The sequence below is a fragment of the Thermobia domestica genome, chromosome 18, assembly GCF_964235325.1.
Source record: "Thermobia domestica chromosome 18, izTheDome1.hap1.1, whole genome shotgun sequence".
NCBI lineage: Eukaryota > Metazoa > Arthropoda > Insecta > Zygentoma > Lepismatidae > Thermobia > Thermobia domestica.
This window is the reverse complement of record NC_137471.1, coordinates 152,862,146-152,885,362: the sequence shown is the minus strand read 5'-3', so window position 1 is coordinate 152,885,362 and position 23,217 is coordinate 152,862,146. Positions and strand designations below refer to the sequence as shown.

The following is a 23,217-nucleotide window of genomic DNA, read 5'->3' as shown; positions in this document are numbered from 1 at the left end:
AACACACCAATACCCTATGGTAGGCGGTCCCAACAAGTAGCTTTGAGTCACAATCGCGTAGGAATGGATCGCATTGCATTAAACCGTTTTTACGATATCAGATGACACATGCTTAAAATGAAGAAGGGGTCCAGTATTTGGACATTTCCAGGTGAAATCAGTCACGTCACAACAAAAGAGTATGCAGAATAGTTACTTCACTCAGGCGACATAGCTGAAAAGTAATAGTGAAGAACTGACACAGCAAATACGAACACTATGTACAAAGTAATCTTCACACAAGGAGCAATTGTGGACTAACGTGCCTCTTCTCTATGGACACACAAGAGTTGGTGAATAGCACCCTAGGAATAATTATATATATATAACAGTTCTAAGATATTTGCATCAAATTTTGCCATTTTAATAGACGTCAGTCTGTCTTCTCTCTCTGACTCGAATTTCTGAAGAGGTACTCGAACTTCTTTTACATGTGAACTCACGCATGGAATTTCGAGAAATAGGCAGGAAGAAAAGTCGTGTGTGGCAATGTTACATGCAAAATTAAAAAAAAAACAGGAAAGACATGCAAATATTGTGAACATACATATTTAAGCGCAAATGTTGACAAAATTTAAGGGTATCTGTGTTCTGGCAGTTACCCAACCTAATTTGTTTATAACATTTAGAAATTTAATCCGCCTTATGCAAAGTCGTTTTGACAAATGATTAGCGTCATACTAAACGCCCGACATCTGCAGGAAGCATATGTAAGTCGAACGCTTTTGTATGGTACTAATCACAAGCCAGAAGGACTCTGCATATGGCCCAGTTTTCTTTATCATCTCTGACGAGTATGATCATTTCTAATTCATTTTCGTACTCATTGATAATTAAATTGCATCAAAGTGTTGCAAATCACTCATCTTCTGCTCCAACTGATACTTGATTCATAAATCTGCGCCTTAGTTTGTCTTTTAACATTTCACTTACATGAAGGAGATTAATGCCAGCAGCCCGCCCATTTATTCCACACTGACCTAACACTAATTGGAGCTTACTACGACACACTGACCCGCCACACTGATCATCACTCAGCACCTATAACGATGAATTTAACTGCTAGTGTTTCGAAGGATAGGTGGTGTTGTCGGCGGAAAACGAGATTTACACCGTAATGACTTAGCATACAGTGTTCAGTACTTAGTCCTGTATATGTATACCAAGTTTTAAGGCGATCATCGCGTTCTAACCGAAACATGTCCCTTGTTAGAAAAAAATCATATGACTAGTTATATAAAATACAGACTACGAATTTTAATTTTTTTAACCTCCAAATTGTTTAAAACCTAGAAGTATATCATAATAAATGAAAATAAAGTAATTTGTGATAGTTTTCTTATAATTTGGAAAATAAAAAAAGAAATGGAAATAAATTCCTTCCCGGAAATTGATATGCAAGAGAACAACCCGGGAATGTTCCCGTTTTTTATTTTTCTTTCCACCGGAAATATTCCCACTGCCTATCACTACTCTTGAATGAGTTGACATTGTTAAAAGTTCACATTTTACAAATACAATAAACGAAAAAATAACTAGTGCAATCAGGGAGTAATCTACGCCCTCCCAACACCCCCTAACACCCCTCCAAATTTCTTTACACACACCCCTTGATGAAAAAGGAATACTCTCCCAAATCCAATTGTAACAATCAGTATCATATAGGTTATTTATTACATGAAGTTAAAAAAGATTTAGCATTTAAAAAAGAAGGCAATATTCTTATTTTGTTTATTTCACTTCAAAATACGAAGCGACTTCGTTCTCATAAACGGCTTGGAGAACCACATGACCTCATTTGTTTCGGGCAGTGTTTTGATCGAAACAATTGACAAGAGACCATTGATACCTACCCTCCTGGGCTCCGCGGTCGTTTTCGAGAAAAGAGAGTGATGAACAGATTCAGATGACGGAAATTGGCAACGTCTTGAGCGGTCATTCACCTACTTACTGCTCTAAGAGGAAATGTGTGACAATATAGTAATAAGCCTACACCAGACTCAGTTGATAAGTGCTACTCTGCAGCAGGTTCGCAACTAGAGGGGGACAAGGGAGGGCCTGGACCTCCTAAATTTTTCATGTCCCCTCCAGACTTCAATACAAAATGCACAATTTAGGTATTTGTAAGAGAATGTTTAATGACTTGGCCCCTCGTAACATGTTCATGGCCCTCCAAAACTCTGTGGCTGGTTTTGAGCCTGCTCTGCAAGTGGTGTATCAACGGACGGACGTTAGAAGGGTGTAGTCAAATCGTTTTTAGAAATTAAGAGATCGATCGAAGTAAGAATTATATATATTTTAGACTGAGTCTAGTTTTATGCAGTAACGCATTTGGCGCTCGTTTTTGTAAAGTATATTTTTCTTCACGTAAATTCATTGAGCAGAAAAGAGCTCATAACGAGTAACTTTTTTGAAACCTAAAATTTATTTTTTTCAAGTTGGTCACTGAAAGTTACTTTTTTTTTCAAGTTGGTCCCTAAAAGTTACTTTTTTCAGAGGTAAAGTGACTTTTTCGTGTGATTTATGTTTTGCATTGGCAGTTTTCTAAGAAGAATATAAAAATAAAAACAAATGGAAAAAGGCAAAAACTTGTTACTCATTACTCTTCTGAAAACCTCAATACTTGCTGCCACATGTGAAACAGTCAACTTTATTCTCACTTAAACTTTTATTCTTTCTAAAGGCGTCCGTACACGATTCGAGAGATCTTGAACAACTGTCTAGAACGAGAGTCTCGAATGGAAATGACGTCACTTTTCTCTCGAATGCTCTTGAATGGAAGAGTTCCATTCGAGAATTCTTATTTTGATCACGTTCTAAATATTCTTGTTCAAGACAATATTTTTGTAGGTAGTCTGTGTTCAATCCGTCTAGGACCAATCAGATTCAAGATCAAGGAAGAAAAAGAAGGCGGGTAATAAGGCTGTCTGGGAAAGAGCTGCTGTGCTACAATTAATAACATTATACGAAAGTGAAGATTGTTTGTATAACGTGAAGTCGCCGGACTATCATAATAAGATGAAAAGAAATATAGCACTGGAGAACATTGCATCAAAACTCCGTAAGGTATGTATCTATAAGTTCAAAATACAAATTAGAAGGTTGGAAAATAGCTTGGCTTTGCCTCTCTAGTTTCATATCTACCCAAAAAAAAAAAAAAAAAAAAAAAAATTAAAACGTGCAGTTTTATTATACGGATCCATAGTAGTAGTAGGAACAAGTAGAAGCCCCGCAGGAGTTCGTCTGTTCTCGACATGAAATGGGCATGCTGCTCAATCATAGAACCTTCCGCGTCTTGAAATAGTACCCACTTCCACCTATCTTTTCTCGTATTAAACATAACTTTATTGCCGAACTCACACGCCTAAACATCACATAAGGTCTCCAAATCATCATTTCTTACCTCATTTCTCCTGTAAAGTTTCCTTATTCTTATAAAATACGGATGGGTAACTACATTTAGAGATCCCAAGAACGAAAGAGAGAAAGCAATGTGCCCTTCGCAGCTCTGACCCTCCTTCACTCGCTAACGCTCGCTCTGCAATGTTATGTGTACAGTACTAACAGTTTCCTAATTCTTATAAAAAACGGATGGGTAACTAAACCTTTATTTTTATCGTAGATTATGGTGTGTACTTGAAAACTATCTTGAAAACTCCGTAGTGAAAACAACACGGTGCGTAAAGGAAAGTACAATGATTTTTATGACGGGATGTAGATGTATCATACATATTATAATTTAGGATTGGTGTAGTTCCGGAGGTAAAAGTGTTAGCATCGGGTGAAGATTTTACGGCACAAATTTACTTCGGGTCGCACTGATATTAACCCGCCCTACTAGTACTACTATTAATATTTCTTCTACTATTAGTGCAATTGATTTCGAGAACACGAGTCCTGCGGGGCTTCTAACCCGCTGTACTACTACTAGTACTTGTAATGTGCCACCCAAAGTAAAGAGTTTTCGATTTTGTTTGGAGTATGTTTAGCAGAAGGGGTCCAGAAACATGTAAAAAAAAAAACACCAAATTTACAGGAAAAGTGGCCTAAGCTAACCTGAACTAAGACAAATTCTATCATTTTGTGGAAGATTATGCTAGACCTCTACACTAACATAATATAACCTAAACTTACCTAATATGATCAGAAATTACCAAAATTATAACATTTTTTAGGAAAAAGTAGCTGGACACCTGCTAAACGTAGGCCTTTTATTAGAGCAGTTTTCATAATGCTATTTAATAAAAAGTACATAAAAAGGCAAGTATTTACTTTAGGCAAGGCAGTGACAATAATCGATTCGTCTGAACCGGTTTCCGCAGTTACATTTAGAGATCCCAAGAACGAAAGAGAGAAAGCAATGTGCCCTTCGCAGCTCTAACCCTCCTTCACTCGCTAACGCTCGCTCTGCAATGTTATGTGTACAGTACTAACAGTGACAGAATAACACTGCCTTGCCCAAAGTAAAAAGTTTGCAAGAGATGCCCACCACTTATTTTGCCAGGCAAAACATAGAAAATCAGTACGTTTGCTGTTATTTTGTTTTCTTTATCCTACTCTAAATTATTTTAGGTAGGGGTTATATCAAGAGAAGTTATTGTACGCCATGTTTCTTTATCTTCTCAGAAAGTCGTGTAGTCTCAGTCGGTATCCTATCGTTGAAAAAATTCACTTCTGCAAGAATGACTAGCATTTGCTCTTGTACTATACTATTCAACACAGAAACAACTTACTTCTTTCTTTATCCCTGGCAAATTTTCATAGTTTTGGCCTGTGGTGGCGGGCATCTCATACACTTCGTCCGTAGTTAGTAATACGTGATTCTTTTTAACTTGTTCCAGTAAAATTTAAATTGTAGATGCCAACAGGACAATATATTACAGAAGCCTGTTTGTAATTTTGTTATTGAAAATACTGAAACCTTTACAATTTTTGTTGTTTTAAGTTGAGCGCTACTTCAGACTGGAGACATACTGCTCGGGTATTTTTTTCGAAGTTCAACCCACGTGGGCCCATGTGATTTTTTTCGTGTTTAATCAGACTTTTTCGGTTTCCATTGGGCTTTTTTGGGTTTCATACGAATTTTCTTGTGTTTTTGGATCAAAAAATCTTTTACTTAGTATTCAAATGCTACTTAGTATTCGTGCTTACACAAATCATAAATATTATAGCCGGTGTTGAAAGGGTAGCGTGTCTGCCTGCCAAGCGACGTTGGCTAGGTCGAGCATAAGCACGAACTCTGCGCCGATCGGTCATTGTCGCTGTTTTTCGTAGTCTTCCCCAATTATATGAGGATAATGCCGGGATGGCACCTAAAAAGCCAGGGCCGTCGCACAGTGGGGCGAAAACGCAGAAAGCTGGCCAAAAGTAAAAAACGAAAGTTTGTAATATAGGAATTTTTTATGTAGTTGGCTAGAGTGATGTTAGAAGGACCCAAATCCATAAATAGAATAGGGTTTTTACTTTATTCCGACTACCTGAGTCACTCTTAAGTAGACCCTTTAGCAGATCAAATGAGTAGAGAACAATAGAAGAATTGTGACGCGTCCGTTTAAACGGTTGTAACTTTCGAACGCGTTCATAGTTTTTAAAACTGTAAAGTTTTCCTATACCGTACTGGTAAGTAGAATAAGTGTATGAAGTGAAAAAATAATAATAATAATCTAATAATTTATAATTTGAATCGCAAGTCAGGCAAAATTTTCACATTGTTTATATATTTTATTAACTTAAAGCGTTGAAAACATTATGTGCACCCTCGTGCACCACGTTCATATTTTGTAGAATGGTAGTCTGAAAATTAATTAATGCTGTCGACAAAAACGTAGCTGCCAAAACGTGCCAATTACGAAGCTTGTTGATGTTAATTATTGCTCAGTATGTTATATTGACAAGCCGTTGCAGTTATCATAACCGAATCAAATACCAATAATTTGTGTCATTTAAATAATAATACATTTCTAATAAATAAGAACGAAAGTAACAAGTAATTGTTCATCAAAATATGTGAAAAAAGTGAAAGTTGTTAAAGATACATTGTGAAAATTACGAAGTATGTTGACATTCTTGTTATTCCGCCATTTTGGATCCGCCATTTTGTTGTTTCAACTTTAGTTGCAGAATCGTAATCAGCAACCTCAATAACCCCTTTATCGCCACTTTTGAGAACATTTCTACGACTTTTTTGACTTTTGCAAATTTTATTCCGCCAATTTGGATCCGCCATTTTTTTTTTCAACGTTAGTTGCAGAATCGTAATCAGCAACCGCAATAACCCCTTAATACTAAATTTCATTCAATCTGAATATAGTTATATTTTGGCCAGCTTTTTGCGTTTTCGCCCCACTGTGCGTCGCCTTATCACATCCTTGCTCCTCCCCTCTCCTGGCTCAAGCTTAAGGTGCCCAAAAGTCATAAATTCAAATTCAGTGCAAAAAGGAAAGTAATATATCCGACTTTCCGTTAAATTCAAATTCCGGCTAAGACACGTCACATATTTAGAAGGACAACCCTTCATGTTGCCGAAAGGCTCCAAGTTAAAGGCCGACAGTTTAAAGACACGAGATTGTAGTTTTAAATGCCATGTATTATGATTTATTTTCACGAGGAAGTCACATTTAGCTAACGAAAACACTAATACAAATTGATTATACAAACAAAGAAAGTGTACTCCTTTTCTCTAAAGTTATTTGTTATACTTATCACCATTGTTATTTTTCAATATCCTGTTTTTTTCAAGACTATATACACTTACTAATGTATAGAAAATATTTTCTTTCAGATCAGACTTGGAACAACCAAAGAAGAGGTTAAAGCAAAGATTAATAGTCTTCGATCTCAGTATATGGCCGAAAAAAGTAAACAGAAAAAGTCCATATCGAGTGGTATTGGTTATGACCAAATATATCATCCCACTCTTTGGTGCTTCAGGCAGCTACAATTTTTGGACAAACATACGGCGCAGAGAAGAAGCATATCGAATCTTCAGGCGTCAACGTCGGATCAAACATCTGTTCATGTAAGTTTTTTTTTTAAGGGGGGAAGTGGGTGCTGCAGGAAAATAATATATTTATGATGCATCGTTTATTCAAGTTGCCTGTAGAATATAGTACAGACTAAGATTACATCATTTAGCTAAACATAATTTGTCTATTTAGAGCAAAAGAGACTGCTAAATAACAATAAGGATAGTTAAAGTGTGCATTTGTGTCCGTGCATTCGTAGAGCTTCTTCTTCTGATCGAGAGATGTTATTAGCCATTTAGTTAAAAAAATAATAAAATAAAGCTAAAATTTAGAGTGCTAAATTCATAATTATTGCAGAGCGTTGAGTCCACATAAAAGTTTAAATCTGCTTTTGTTTCAGTCATTTTACGTGGCAGCATTTTCTAATTATGACCTTTTGCGTCACCCTGCTAGTCTATAGTAGATATTTTTATTGAAAATCAGGTCATGTTCGGAGGAAATCGATTCCGTGAGTATCATATTTTTTCGTCCTTACGGTGTTAAGTTTCGTACAGAAAACTTCGTTATGTCAAAAGGGTAGCATTAGATTCTACACGAATGTTAATTTAGTCCCTGACTGGTGATTTAATCATCCAGGTACGAGATGCAAGGGAGATCGATTTAAATTAAATTCCGATTAGAAATGATTAGAAGTGAAAATGAGAGTGTGTCATGTCTAGTCTGTTGTTTCGATAATGAAGGTAATATTAACAGTAGTTTCGATAATATTACCATATTCTTGCCGTGAAGATAAAAAGATTTGACAAGTGGTGAAATTTCTGAATTTCACTTTGATGAATAAGAGCCGAATTTTCATCCAAGTCTACGTGTCGTGTAGTACGGTAGAATTTGAGATTTCATAGGACGCTTTTCTGTAGCAGTGAACTTTTTCTTTTTATGGTCGTAACAAGTTACTGTTGTAACAGTTAAGCCAGCAACGTATGATACGAAACAGAATATGTTTTCAATACATCATTATTTTCTCCATTTAGCCTACGAAACATTTTCGTTTTTATCAGGATCAATATTTAAAAATGCGGCACTTATCCTTCCACTCCAGGGCATTCGCCACATTCTTCGAAAAGACATTTAGCTATTATGTTCTACTTACTATGAAACTAACAGAAAGAGGCAATTCGTGACCATTTCTGTCAATTACAAAATGTTGACTTTTGCATGATTACAAGCTTTAATGAAAGAATTCTGTAATGGAACAGTAAGTGAGTAGGTAGTTGGAAGAAGAAAATGAATGTCAATACCATAGTTGTTTTTTAGGCCCAAAAGTCTCTCAATGAATAGATTCCCAGTGTCAAAGGCAACAAAGTAATTGAGTATTGTATAAATAATTTCTCACTTTGAACTTGTCAGGTATCTATTCAATAAGCAACGTTTCATGCAAAGATAGAACTTTTTCATATTTGGCGTTTAATTTTTTCATCCAACTACTGGTTCAATTGCTTCAATATGAAAGTAAACCAGATAACCTTTACGTTTAAAGAAAACCATTTAAAATAGTGAACTCATAATGCGATTTCTATTTTCTTCTCGTCACGTTTTCAGCCTCTGGTTCTAGGTATCTTCTTTAAAAATTACTTCTTTGCTGGAGAAAACTGGGGGGGAGAGAGAGAGAGAGAGGGGGGTGGTGGTGATTGCGTGCATTGTACAAATTACGAAGGTTTCTTTGATACAAAAATTAAACTGCATTCAGAAAAACCTCTTTACATTTAGTGAATGAATATAACTCATAACTATGATCAGTTATCTCCACGTTGGGTGTAGGTGTTGCTAACTGAGAAACCTAACTTAACAAAATAATTGTTCAGTTCAAAATACTTCAAGAGGCGTAAATGGCAATCACGGAGATATCTGAGATGTGGCTGCCCATTTTCTACTTAAATTTTGGGGATATGCCGTGGCTAAAGGGAATTTGTTCGTTAAGTTTCTATGAGTCAGAACAAACTTAGTCTTAAACATAACCTTAAACATTGTAATTCGCAACATCACTATTTGTGTTTTGGTAGTCATTTCACCTTTATAGCAAAAGGTACATGTTTTCTCACTGACTGGAGCGCTCGCCTTTGGCATGTGGTCGCTGCTTGAAACCCTGTTGGGATCCCAATGCCTCGGATACAAACCCGATTAGTGGTTCGAATTCCATCGTAAACTGTAGGTCCCGTCTCCATATAGCCTCGCTGTTGAGATAATATCCACAAAAAATAAAATAAAAAAACATTTTTCTACTTTCAGTGAATTAACAATAATCCAGTGTGTAAGTAAATTTCTGTAAAAAAAAAAAAATCTGTTCCACATTCAATCAGGGATGACCGTTACACCTTTGGCTTAAACGTGTATAATGCTTGTTAGATGACCACTAACGATCTTCTACTTTATCTCTGTTGAATAGTATGTCGTCTTAAATGTCTTTGGAATTTCGCGATGCCATCTTAGCTAAATTTTTCTTTCTCTTAATTTTCTGTTATTATTTTTGGGACGATTCTTGAATTTTAATCTTTTCTACAGTGCTACCGCCATTCACAAATAGTCTTATTTGCTTTATTTTCATTGATCGAAGCCGTCTTGACATTTCAAAATATGTGCCGAGATTTAATGATAGAATGAAATTTGTAATGATAGAAATATCGACGAGAATGCAGTTCAAAACCGCCTAACTGTATATAACAATACTAAATTTTGTTCAAGTATGAATTCATTCGAACTCCGTAATATAAGCAACTTTGATGTTCAGAACGCTATTAAACATTTAAATTCAAATGCAGCTGGACACGAAGGCATTACAGGAAAGATGCTTAGACTTGTTTTACCACACATTATATCACCATTAACACACATAATAAATTATTCCATAACCACATGCTCCTTTCCATTATCCTGGAAAGAAGCTTTTGTAATGCCTATAGCGAAAAAGCAAAATGTATCATCTCTAAACGACCTTAGGCCTATTAGCCTATTACCAATATTGTCCAAAGTTATGGAGAAACTTGTGCATAACCAGCTCAATGATTACGTCATTAATAATAATATCTTACCACTACACCAATCAGGCTTTCGCAATACCCATAGCACTGCCACAGCCCTACTTCATATCACTGACGACATTTTTCGAGCATTAGATAACAACCAGATATCATTTCTGGTATTATTAGATCTTACTAAAGCATTTGATTCAGTTCATCACGACTTACTCCTAGCTAAAATGAAATACTATAACTTTTCCACCAACACGATCAAGTGGTTCAGATCATATCTTTCAGATAGGCAACAAAGAGTGGTACTAAGAGATCCTAAACTTGCAGTATCAAACCGAATCAGTCTTCAAAGAGGAGTGCCACAGGGATCAATACTAGGACCTCTGCTATTTTGTCTATATACAGCAGACGTACCAAAGCTACACTCTAGAATACATTTGTACGCGGATGATACACAACTCTGCTTATCCACGTCTCCAGAGCACGCCTTACAAAGTGCAGCCCTCATCAATGAGGACTTAGAAATATTTAGTGATTGGTGCTTGTCCAATTCCTTGAAAATAAACGCAAGTAAATGCATATTTACAGTCATGGGAACAAGAGAAAACCTTAGGAAATTGGAAACAGGACAAATTAATATTTCCATTCGAGACACGCCGTTAGATTACTCACCTTCAGTAAAAAATCTCGGATTAATACTAGATGGTGAGTTAAACTGGAAGCGACATATATCTACTGTATCTAATAAATCAATATCAATTCTGCGATTATTATACAAATATAATGATTTTCTAAATCAGAACACAAAACTGTATTTAGTGAACACGCTTATTTTTCCACTGTTCGACTATTGTGATTCTGTATATGGACCAGCCATTACTAAATCCTTGTCAATATCAATCCAAAAAGTTCAAAATGCCTGCATGAGATTTATCTATAACACGCGAAAATGTGAACATATACTGCCCTTACTAAATCAAAACAACATTCTAACAATGTCAAGGAGGCGTTTGTTGCATCTGTACTGCCAGATACATAGTCATACACAATAATGGCCCCCTATATCTTAAAAGTAAGCTGACGTTCCGAAATGAAATCCATCCATACGAAACAAAACGTTCCCGTACATTTGACATCCCGCGGCATACATTAACAAAAGCAGCGAAATCCTTCTCTATTTCAGCCGTGAGAGCCTGGAATTCATTACCTTCCGATATAATCGAGTGCAAAGGATTCTTGACCTTCAAACGTAGGGTAAAGGATCATCTTTTACATCAACAGAAACTTAGCTTGAACACCTACGCCTTAGCCTGCAGCAAATAAACCAATTTTGTATGCATATTGTAGTATAGAGGACAGTATTAGGCCTATTGTACCTGAACAACTATTATATTCTTACTTCATATTGGTTTTCTTCAATATATATATATATATAATATTAGTTTGTAGTTAACTAAACGTTATATGTTTATTGTCGGTATATATGTACGTGTATAATATTTTTATATATATTCTCATGTGACATTCCTGATTGTAATTTTGTTGAGGTTAGGTGGTAGAGCAGCCTACGGCTGAACCTCGCCTCATGAATAAAGGCATTTTCAATTCAATTCAATAATATTTGTCATTCGAAACAAGCCAATACATCCCACTGACTTTGGTCACATTTAAATGTGCCGGTTTTTATTAAATTCCCTCCCCGCTCGTATTTTTCAATTTTAACATAAATATCTGACTTACCACAATTTATAATTATTAACACCGCCTAATAACATTAGAAGGTGTAGTCAGTGTGTACGATGTAGGTCATCTGTATTAATGAGATATATCCATTAGTGATTAATTCATGAAACATTGTTTATCATAACAATAGTCTTTCTTTTACGGACACATGTTGGTGACACATTTCGTTTTTGACAGGGGAGGCGCGTTCAGATTTTAGTGTTTGAAGGGAGCCCCAACTGCATGAAGTTTGAAAACCCCTGCAGTATTATATTTTTCTTTGTAATACTGAAGTGGAAAGTATGGGACTGGACCGAGGAGCGAACCCGGGACCTTCGGGTTACTGACCCAGAACATCGACATCAAGAGTGGAAGATGTGTGGTTGGAAAACGAGTCTACTGGGTGGAGCAGTGGTTAGCGCATTGGGACGGTTACCCAAAGGTCTCGGGTTCAATTCCCGGTCATGTACTTTTCCCTCTTCAGTATTAATAGTATCTTAACGTACAGAGACTTGGAGTATAAAATATCGGGAGATGTTTGCATTTCAAATTTGAATTTCTTTACTTTAAAAAATATATAGACCTAGAATTTAAAAACTTAACAATTAATAGACGCACTGTTGATATTAATTTCTTATGTTTAAAAAAGCATGTGCAAATCAACTTATAGGGACGTACGAGGTGAAGTCAACACAGGTATAAACGTCGCGATCGCAGATTTGCATGAAATTTGGAAAATACTAAATTTTATTGTAGTATGTGTACTCTTTTGAGCTTAAAACTACGTAAAAATTCAAAAGGGCATAACATTATTGTATAAGTACGTTTTATAGGTCAATTCTTGTCGTTTGATATTGAATAAAGGATTGCTGTTGCCCATCTACCGTAATTTATTCTCACTATAAATGTGCTGTCCAGTAACATTTCAGATCCTTTATTTTCCAATTATATCTGACATTCTTGTCAGTTTCTTTTCTTTGTGGGTTATACCGAGCATACATTTTACCATGCCCCGTTGTATTGTATTTTCTACAGAGAGAAAATGTCAGTTTTTGTTAATTTTTAGTATATAATCCGTATGTAAAATAGGAAAATTACATTTCTTTAAAACTGGCAGGCTTTGTCCCTCCAGTGCCTATTACGCTAATGTTTTTTAGGATTAGTCGTCATGGATTAATAATAATTAGACTGATAAAACTGCCAATGATCAGAAAATTGTGTTCTGTACGACTGGTGCTAGTCGTTGACTATATACTTTTTATAGAAAATTATATGAAAATTTAGACCACAGATATAAATGTAAATTGTTTTACTTATCTTTTTTTATTTATTTTTTTTAGGACAGTACCATGGCTTCTACTAATGATGTGGAAGTGGTCCACAGCGTGGAAGAGAGTGACTCAGGAGATTTCTTTGAAATTACAATGACTCAAACAAGTGAGTTACCAGTGTCACCGTCATCTCAAGTTGTAGCAGGTCCTTCAGGATTAAACAGTCAAGAAAAGGCAACTCCAAGAGGCTCCTTTAAATCACGCAGAAAGAGGCAAGACAGCGAGGAACTACAGTTCCTCGAAAAGGCGACAACGGTTCTTGAAAGATACGCTTCACGTAGCATGTGTTCTAGGATCTTTTTGGATCTTTTATTGGTCAGCAACTCGCAGAAATTAAGGACAGTCGCAAACGAAGAGCTGTAATGATCGAGATCCAACAGATGATCAGCAATGTACTCGATGATGAATTGTAGCAGAGTTTTCCATGAAATACAAATATACAATTTCGTTCTGATTTTGACTTGTTTCAGTGAGTTAAATGCCTGTTAAGAAAAAAATCAAACCTTCCCTATAGTAATAAATTTATGACTCCGCTACTCCATTAGTGCAAACACCTGGTAGCACTATCGATAATAATTTAACATGTTAAAGTTAATGTGTTGTAAAAAGTATAAAAATATTTTGCTCATTTTCATTGAGTTTTTCGAGCGATAAGGAGTCAGATAAAACAGACCTGATCTCTTGATTATCTAGAAGTCTCGTAGTAAAATCACGATTCAGGTATTCTCGCGCTGACACTTCATATAAACTTTACGTAGAGAGCTCAAACTCAAAAGCTCTTTAAGGTATTAACAGTGTCTATGTTTTGATTTAGTAGTTTTTTTTTCATTTTTGAAGTGCCATGATTGGTTCACTGAACATGTAAACTTTCATCAATGAAAAAAATACGAAGTCAACAAATCGGCACTATCAAGCCCTTCAAAGTGCTTGGAAGCTTATTCTCTTAAAATTTGGAAAGTTAAATTTTGTAAGAGTATTTCGATTTTTCATAGCTTAAAAAAAACTTCCATCTATTGGTTCACATATTTGCTTCTAAATCGCCTTAAGTCAGCGATTTCGAAGTGTGCTCCACGAAATTTACGATGAGGCTCCGTGACAATTTCTTTGAAAATTCCTACTTCTACCGTCAAATTGTACATGAGAGAACTGCAAAAAATCCGAAGACTTTTCTTTAATTTGATTATGAAATTAGTTGCAGAGATTGTGCGCTTTAAGGGCCTGCCTCAAACTTTATGAATACGAAAAGAGCAGGGTTGGCAAAAACCATGGTTTTTATTGAAAAAAATAAATAAATAAAAAAACGTTTTTTTTTGTTTAAACCAGTTTTTTTTTTTTTTTTTTTTTGGTTTAAATGATTTGCTCTATGTACTTATATCATATACGGACAGAAATAAGTTTGTTTCGCCTTGGGTGTTATTATGCAACAACTGGGTTATCCTGGAAGGGGTCACATAAGCTTAAAGCGGAATCCAAACCGCTTATCGGCTTACATCCGAGATAAACTGTCCTGTATTTGAACTCGAAACCAGGACTAATTGGCCACAAATGTGATACGTCTGCCGACTTACTCACGAAGGACTCCTAATAAAAATACGCCGTACTGATCTTTACTTACTTGTAAATATAATTGTCAAGAGTTATTTCAGAAGGACAAAAAGATAAACAGTTGCACAAGTTAAACCATTATACAGAACTATATATGGACAATTTCAAAGTACTGCAAAGTACGGAAGAACTAATTTAGTCCAAGTTAGTTCACTACGACTTTTATTAGTCTAAGTTAAAGAAATAAAATGACTTAATTTGCATATCAGTAAGAAAAGTGAATAAAGATACGAATTATTTGAGTCCACTTTGGCTCTGATCCATTTATAGTACATAAATAGATACCAAAGATACATCTAATTTCAATAATTGCCTCTCGTGGAGTTTGTGTGACCAGGGGCGTAATTTACGGGGACAGGAGGGGAAAATTGACCCCCCAAGAGTTTGAGGAATGCATATACTTTAATCGATTATCTATTAATATACTAGTAGAAAACGTGAAAATCTTATTTCGGTGGTGCTCTTGTCTCCTTAAGCGAAGTCTGAAATGACGCGCCTCTGTATGACTCCCCCAAGAAGTACAGCAGATCGATGTATTTTATCAACGGTAAACATTATTAAAACGCAACAATATTTAGAATTTTCTTTTGGTTGCAATAACATAACTATAAAAAAATCGCAAAAGAAACATTCATCAACTTATAGTAAATTATAATAGTATTAAAAGAAACTTTCTATTGTAATATAATGTCTTAGAGTAATGAATGGGAAATTTAGGTCTGAATATAATACGTCTAGCCCTAATATACGGGAGTGAAACGTGATAACCCACAAATCTGAATTCATCAAGATTTTACGAACATTTTTCGTTTTTTGGTTTAAACCAGTTGGTTAAAAAAAAAACAGCAGGTTTAAACCAGCCAACCCTGGAAAAGAGTACAGATTATAATGTAATTCATAACTTCTCTATTTTGCATTACACCCTTTATGATCTTTGAATAATAATAGTGTGCTGGATTGTACAAGGGTTCAAAAAGGCATTTGTTGAAGGCAGTGGCTTTGACCCGTTGTCCATTGCGTTTTCTCCAGCGTCTGAATTTGCTTCCATCTGTCCAAAATACAAATAGTAAACGCAGTAAAACTTCCCACATAATACAAAGGAGAAAATAACGCCTACCTGGTGACGCGCCTGCATAATTTTTTCTCGACTGAATCACTCAGTTGAGAAATTTCAGTAACTTGTTATCCCCTGGGCTAAACGTACGTCTGAGCAATAATATATTGCTTTTTAGTTTTTGACATTAGGAGTGGATAGAGAAGGGTCGGTTCCTTAACTGGAAACAGAATTTTTAGTGCTCTTCGCACTCAGATTTTCATTTAATTATTATTTTGTTTTGTGTGTACGGCATAAAAGGCAAGGGGAAAACCCATATGGTCGCTCTGACGATCACCGGGTTTTGTTTTCTGTTTTTATTTAGTAGCTGAGAGTTCGTGTCAAGTAGAAAAATCCATGTTTTACTGCTACTGTTATTTTACCAATTTCTTAAAAAATATTTACTTCATTACTGATTATGCGAACATTTTGAACCTACATAAGTAAAAATAAAAATAAAAATAAATGGTTGGGATTTCACTATGATCAGTAGGTCCACGTCTCCTTTAGCCATCAAGGCATAACCGTGGAAGCAAAAAAAAAATAATAATAATAAATTAGTAAAATAATAATAAATAAAAATAATTAAAAATCAAGTTGAGGTTCGACACGCGTGGATTTGTGTTGAAAGTGTTCCATGACCAAAATCGTTTTAACTGTCTGTGAACTTGAAGAAGTTGGCAGCAGTTTAGGATTTTGCTAATGACTGAAAAACTTTCAATGTATCGTGTAGCGCATGTTGACATATGAAGCAGAATTAGGCCGAAAGGACGTAGTTTCCAGCCCATAGAGGGAATTCAAGAAAAGCCACATAGAGCAAAGCGATGAATAGTAGGTTTCCTACAATTGGAAGAACCAATAGCAACGCTGTATTGGCAGTAGAGGGGAATATTTTAAAAGGGATAATAGTTGTTTGTACAGTAAGCATAAAAACAAGAACAGAGCTCGTACACGCAGGCCGCTTTCTTTCTTGTTCCATTCACATGGAAAGTCTATTCAGAATTCTGTGGGCTAAGGCTATAACCGAACAAAATGTGCAATTCAATGTACGGTGAGCTCCTGTATTTTCGAAAACCGCTATTTGATGGATAAGTCAAGGAATTATATCCACAGAAAATTTTTATATTAAATTTATACTGTGCGAAGTTTTATATTTCAGGTACAATATCAAACCTGCGTAGAGTGCCGGATAAGGTTTCGATTGAATTTCTCTTATTTATTGCGATCGTGCAGCAACAGTGACACTTAGGTTGCTGAGGTGATTTATTATATATATTATATAATTATGCCAACAGAACCATTTGATAGTTTATTGAGCTGGGCGAATGATGATAAACAAAGCTTTTAGGATTGACGCCTATACTCATCTTCCTGTTGAAAACCGAACAACACCATTTTTGGTACTGTGAAATTTTATGGTATAGAGGTTTTTCTCAGTGGCATTCACTTTCATTTGTACACCTAAGTACATGCACGATGCTTCAAAAGCCAGACGGGTGGACGTGTGGTCTACGGAGGTAGGCAAACGGCTCGAAAGTCCCTGGTTCGAGTCCTGGCTGGAAAATGTTTGTGGATTTTAACTAGGTGTATATGTAAGAATCTCATCGTGACGGGCCGAAATCCAAAGTTACCCGACTGGCCCATATATAAATCAAATTTACCTATTTTTTTTATATGATATTTCGAAAAGCCTTGCAATATTCGAGAATCTGGTATAAATAAATAAATAAATAAAAATCTGGGGTAAAACTGCACGAAAACAGAGTTGTTAGTTTCATAGTTTTCAATTCCAAAAAAGATCACGAGGACAGCAACATAAAGTGCCTGCGAGCATAGGAAAAAAGGATACAGTTACCTCTGAGGAAAAAGTGGATAGGTATAAAGGTATAATTCTCTGAAAAGTACCCCTTGGGTCAAGTAAAATTTTTCAAGTGGTAACCTGTATAAGTGTTGCAGTTTTCTAATTCTACAGCTAAAATTAAGTTTAGGAGTCTGGGGAATATATAACGAACAGAGACTGGGGGGCGAGACCTCATCAAGTGAAAACGCAGGGCTCGGTGCAAAACCCCCAGCAAAAAAAACTCACTTACAAAGTTGCTTTGTATTTGCTGAGCTCAATTCAAAGCCTCCAGTGAGTGAGGACGAATTACTGCTGCTTTTGCTGAAGTTCATCTGAATGATGCTCAGCTTTAAATTAGTTGTTAAATATAAGTGAAGATAGCTCGAATTTAGAATATTTTGAAGTTTTATTTCCGTAGGTCTGCTGACTGAACCCAAACTATCTTACAACTGCAGAGAATTCCAGGACGCCGGGAATCAAGTCTTCAACATACCTTCTTGAATTACAAAAAATTTGCAAGAAGTTACCTTTACTTTTTCAAACATCGTAGAAAATGAAACTAGAAAAATTAGTTTCTGAGGTTCACTATTTGCAATACAAGTCAGGTGTAACCTGTAGAAAGACATGAATTACGGAAAGAAAAAATAAATAAATAAAAGACAATGGATAGAAAATATCTGCTTTCGAGACAATCAATACGACTTAACATAAATTTGCTATGAAAAACTGTTTCTTTCACAGTGTTGCTAGTATCCTAAAGAATTGGTTTAAAATAATTTATTATATTATTCCATTCATAAATGACATACACTATGTGATCCGGACACCTGGCTGAAAATGACTTACAAGTTCGTGGCGCCCTCAATCGGTACTGCTGGAATTCAATATGGTGTTGGCCCACCGTTAGCCTTAGCCTTAGCTGGAATGTTTCTTGGGAAATGACAGCCCATTCTTCACGGAGTGCTGAACTGAGGATAGGTATCGATGTAGGTCGGTGAGGTCTGGCACGAAGTCGGCGTTCCAAAACAGTTCAAAGGTGTTCTATAGGATTTAAGTCAGGACTCTGTGTAGGCCAGTCCATTACAGGGATGTTATGGTCGTGTAACCACTTCGCCACAGGCCGTGCAGTATGAACAGTTGCTCGATAATGTTGAAAGTTACCATCGCCATCCCCAAATTGCTCTTCAACAGTGGAAAGCTAAAAGGTGCTTAAAACATCAATGTAGGCCTGTGCTGTGAGAGTGCCACTCAAAACGACAAAGGGTGCAAGCCCCCTCCAAGAAAAACACGACCACGTCATAACACCACCACCTCCGAATTTTACTGTTGGCACTACACACACTGACAGATGACGTTCACCGGACATTCGTCATACCCACACCCTGCCATCGGATCGCCATATTGTGTACCGTGATTCGTCACTCCACCAACGTTTCTCCACTGTTCAATGGCCCAATGTTTACGCTCCTTACACCAAGCGAGAAGTCGTTTGGCATTTATCTGCGTGATGTGTGGCTTATGAGCAGTCGCTCGACCATGAAATCGAAGTTTTCTCACCTCACACCTAACTGTCATAGTACTTGGAGTGGATCCTGATGCAGTTTGAAATTCTTGTGTGATGGTCTGGATAGATATCTGCCTATTACACTTTACGACCCTCTTCATCTGTCGGCGGTCTCTGTCAGTCAACGGACGAGGACGGCCTTTTCGCTTTTGTGCTGTATGTGTCCCTTCATGTCTCTATTCCACCATCACATCAGACAGTGGACCTAGGGATGTGTAGGAGTGTGGAAATCTTGCGTACAGACTTCTGACACAAGTGACACCCAATCACCTGACCACGTTTGAAGTCCGTGAGTTCCGCGGAGCACCCAATTTTGCTTTCTCACGATGTCTAATGAATACTGAGGTCGCTGATAATGAGTACCTGGCAGTAGGTGGCAACACAATGCACCTAATATGAAAAACGTATGTTTTGGGAGGTGTCCGGATACTTTTACTCACATAGTATATGTTGCACCTCAGTTCGCGTATGGGACGCATTTACTTTTACTTTAATATTTTTCATTCCTGTTGGCTGATTATTTTAGCAGATATTCACGCTGACTTTTTTCTTGCTTTGCGGTAAAAAATAAAACGTGGAAGCTTTGACTATCACTTGTGAATCACTTTGAAATACAAACTGGGAAAGCTGTAACAGGAGATCAAGACTTGTAGGTACGCAACCCCACCCTGTAGAAATCAAGTGTGCACGGCGTACAAAAACATGATTTTAACAGCATAGTATTTTTCCCTTCCAAGACCCTAGAATATTTCAAGAAATAGTAATTTCAATTTTTTTCCAAAATTTAGGTTTTTGTTTTTCAAGCTCGGGGAAAAGATTGTAAACGGAAGATTTTTTATTCAAAATTTCCGGTCTTTATTTTTTCCACGCCTTCACATTAGATAAAGTCATTCTTTTAAACTAAAGTGCTAACGGATAGTAGGTACGGACTTACGGATTTCAAAATTCAATTGGCAGTTTCATTCAGACGTGCTGAGTGAAATTCTGAAAAAAAAACCCGTTAGTCCTATTAGCATATTCTGAAACTTTTTTTTTTTCGGAACAGTACAATCTTTCAAAAAAATCAAAAATTCCTGTCGTTTTGTTTGGAATGATAGATGATCGCGCTTCACCTCTCTCCAATTGACAGTTGTCACACTGTGAAAACATTTATGAATAACTAGTTATGTAACGTACCCTTTTACCGGTACTTTACATTGTTATTGTTTTACCGGTATTTTTTTTCTTCATTGTTATTGTTGTGCTGTTGTTTTGTTAAATGGTTCCCATTTGGTATAGTCGTGCCATTAGTTCAAATACATGTTTTATTTGTTTTACGTGTTAGCTATTAACGTTAGTTGTTCAAATGTTTCTTTACTGTTAATACAAGTCACCGTACTGTTAATACAAGTCACCGGATGGTGGGGTTATTCTATGACTGTCCACTATATTTACGTATAACTAATATCAATTACAAATGATTTAATATTATATCGGATTCTTCTAAATTTGCTAGGTAGATTCTATTAACACTGTAATAGTAAAATGCTTATTTACATAACACTCACCCATGACGTCACATAATTAGTCGTGTCGATCATCGGTCCTTTGCATTCAATTGTCTTGTGCTTGTGGCATGCTGGGTAGTGAGGCCAAGATGGCGATGACCGGGTGAGAAGACATGAAAATGTACTGAATGCCGATTGGTGTTCTTCAAGTGAATGGACAGACACGACTAGGTGAGAACTATCAATATTCTGTTTTTAGTTTGAGGAGTTATGTGTCTCATTAAATATATTATATATATTAATACTTCACTAAGTTCTTAAATTTCAGGGAAGTAATAACATTAAAATATTAAGTTTTACAATATGAAAAATATGGTGTAGTTGAGCTCTGTAGTCGCCAGGTATTGCATGATGCTCAGCCATTTTTACCGTGCTACGAAATAGGCGACCCCTTCGATCATCCATGATAATTTGAAATTTAAATACGTAAAACGTACTTTTAGGACTCAACCTCATCAAAATTTGTGTTTTGATCCAACCTAGAAAGAATTGGAATAAAAGAATTGGATGCCGAAGGCTAAATTAATCTTTAACAATTTTGGTAAACGGTCGCCTATGAATGCTGAAAATAGTAGGTGCCAGGTGGTTTAAAGTTGGATATATGATCGTCATTTCTGCGGAGTGCACAATTCCATTACTTAATGAGAAAGGTGGGATCCGGAGAAGTGAGGAGGATACGACCAACGTGTCATAAGGTAAAAACTTTCCTTACTTATTTATCCTGAACCGAGAACCATTCAGATTGATGACAGCAAGGGTACCAGTGGAGATATAAAACCTAAACTATTTGCAACTTAATGACAGTTTGTGAAATTTTTATTCGGTACATCAATAGCACAACAAACATGTGTAAATAAAATCTCGTGTTGTGCCACGCATCTAACAGGATTATCGTAATACTTCCATTAATATAATTATTAAGACTGGTACTATTATAAAATGATAGTATGCATTCGGTAAAAATTAAAACTTAGCTTCCGGTACAGAGTTCTACGTAAAGGTTAGGTTAGCTATGCTTAACTTGTCGTTCTCGTATTTCCATGTACTGAAATATCATGTTCACAATATAGTCAGGAAAGTGATAGATATTGTAGATGTAATTTTTTTCATACTCATTTGTATATAAATATATATCATGTTCATTTATATTGATAATCGATGCAGTGTTGTTGTGTTAAAGGTGACCCAGTGTCATAGAAATAAACTTGGAATATGCTACAGATATAATTTATGAAACGATTCCTAAGAAGGAATAATAATAATAATGCTAATGTAGTATATAGATGTTAAAATGACACAAGTGGGCACGTATGCAACACGTGACGGAAGTGCACGGAGCATATTTTTTTTTCTTCATAATTTTTATTTTATTTCTTCACACTTTCCTGAGTCTTGAACGAGATCAATGAATAGTGAGAATTAATAGGATTGTTTCATTGGAACGTAATATTTTATGTAAAGCTGCCTAAGAAGCTAATTATAATAGTTATTTACTTTTTTTCTTTCTTTCTTATATGTACCGGTAAGTTATGAATATGTAAACTACGTACAATTGCAATAATATTTAACCGAATGTAATACTAAACCCATGTAAAGAATCAAATTTGTTCTGAAACAAGATTTCAAAATTTATAATCGTTCTTCTTAAGTTGTACTTCGATTTTTCCTCTCTTTTGACAATAAATGATAACTTGAACTTCAATGTATGATTCCGTACCAGTAATTCATATTAAGTATCTAGATTATAGGATAATAGTAACATAAAGTGCGAGTTGATGTCGAACATGTGCTAGATAGCACAGTTGCTAAGATCTCATTGACGGTCTACCAGTAGACAAGAATCTGCGATTGCGTTCAAAACTCCGTTGCGTATGTAAATAAGAAATCAGTTCTCGTTCTTTATTTTGACAGGATTAAGTGATTACAAAAATTGACAATACATAATCCGGATTTTCGATTTGTTTTGAGATTTTCTCATTCCTGGGAAAGACTGTTACAAAATTGGCTCCTTTAATCCAAAGATCTATTTCTACAGAAACGAGACCCAAGACGGGACGTTTCAAAATTGGCTTCGTTCAGCCAGGATTTATTTATTTTGGTGTTAAGATATAACCAAAGAAAATGGTGTGTATCAAAATTGGCGACTTCAGCTTCAGGATTATTACTATTTTTGTTTATGTCTAGTAGGTAGGACTCAAATGAGATTTTAGAATAATTAGTGGAAGTATTGGGATGAGACTGAGAGATGCGTGACTCATCTTTTGATGTAAATAGATGATGTTAAGTGATTGTGTTTATTGTAAAGAAAGCTTAGATCGAAATAATGTGAAAATGATGGCATGTTTGAATTGTAGAAAAGAAGTTCACTTTGACTGTTTGAAAATATCGCAACCCGGAGTCGAACGGAGTATTGAAGTAGACTCATGTTGGGTTTGTGTTCCATGCCAACAACGCATAGTTAACACTATGGATGAGTTATTCGGGG

General features: G+C 35.9%; 1 protein-coding gene across 1 annotated transcript; it reads left to right on the top strand.

Moving 5' to 3' along the window:
• The first annotated feature begins 2,754 nt into the window (after nt 1–2,754).
• LOC145674926 (uncharacterized) lies at nt 2,755–13,542 on the top strand. The gene is made up of 3 exons (XM_081745183.1): nt 2,755–3,105; nt 6,821–7,057; nt 13,093–13,542. The coding sequence occupies exons 1-3, from the start codon at nt 3,058–3,060 to the stop codon at nt 13,444–13,446; spliced, it is 639 nt and encodes a 212-aa protein (XP_081601309.1). The 5' UTR covers nt 2,755–3,057; the 3' UTR covers nt 13,447–13,542.
• Nucleotides 13,543–23,217: the final 9,675 nt, after the last annotated feature.

Coding starts and splice junctions, on each gene's coding strand:
- LOC145674926 (XM_081745183.1), top strand. CDS start 3,058: ATGAAAAGAAATATAGCACTGGAGAACATTGCATCAAAACTCCGTAAG. Junction 3,106..6,820: donor TTGCATCAAAACTCCGTAAG/GTATGTATCTAT, acceptor ATTTTCTTTCAG/ATCAGACTTGGAACAACCAA. Junction 7,058..13,092: donor CGGATCAAACATCTGTTCAT/GTAAGTTTTTTT, acceptor TATTTTTTTTAG/GACAGTACCATGGCTTCTAC.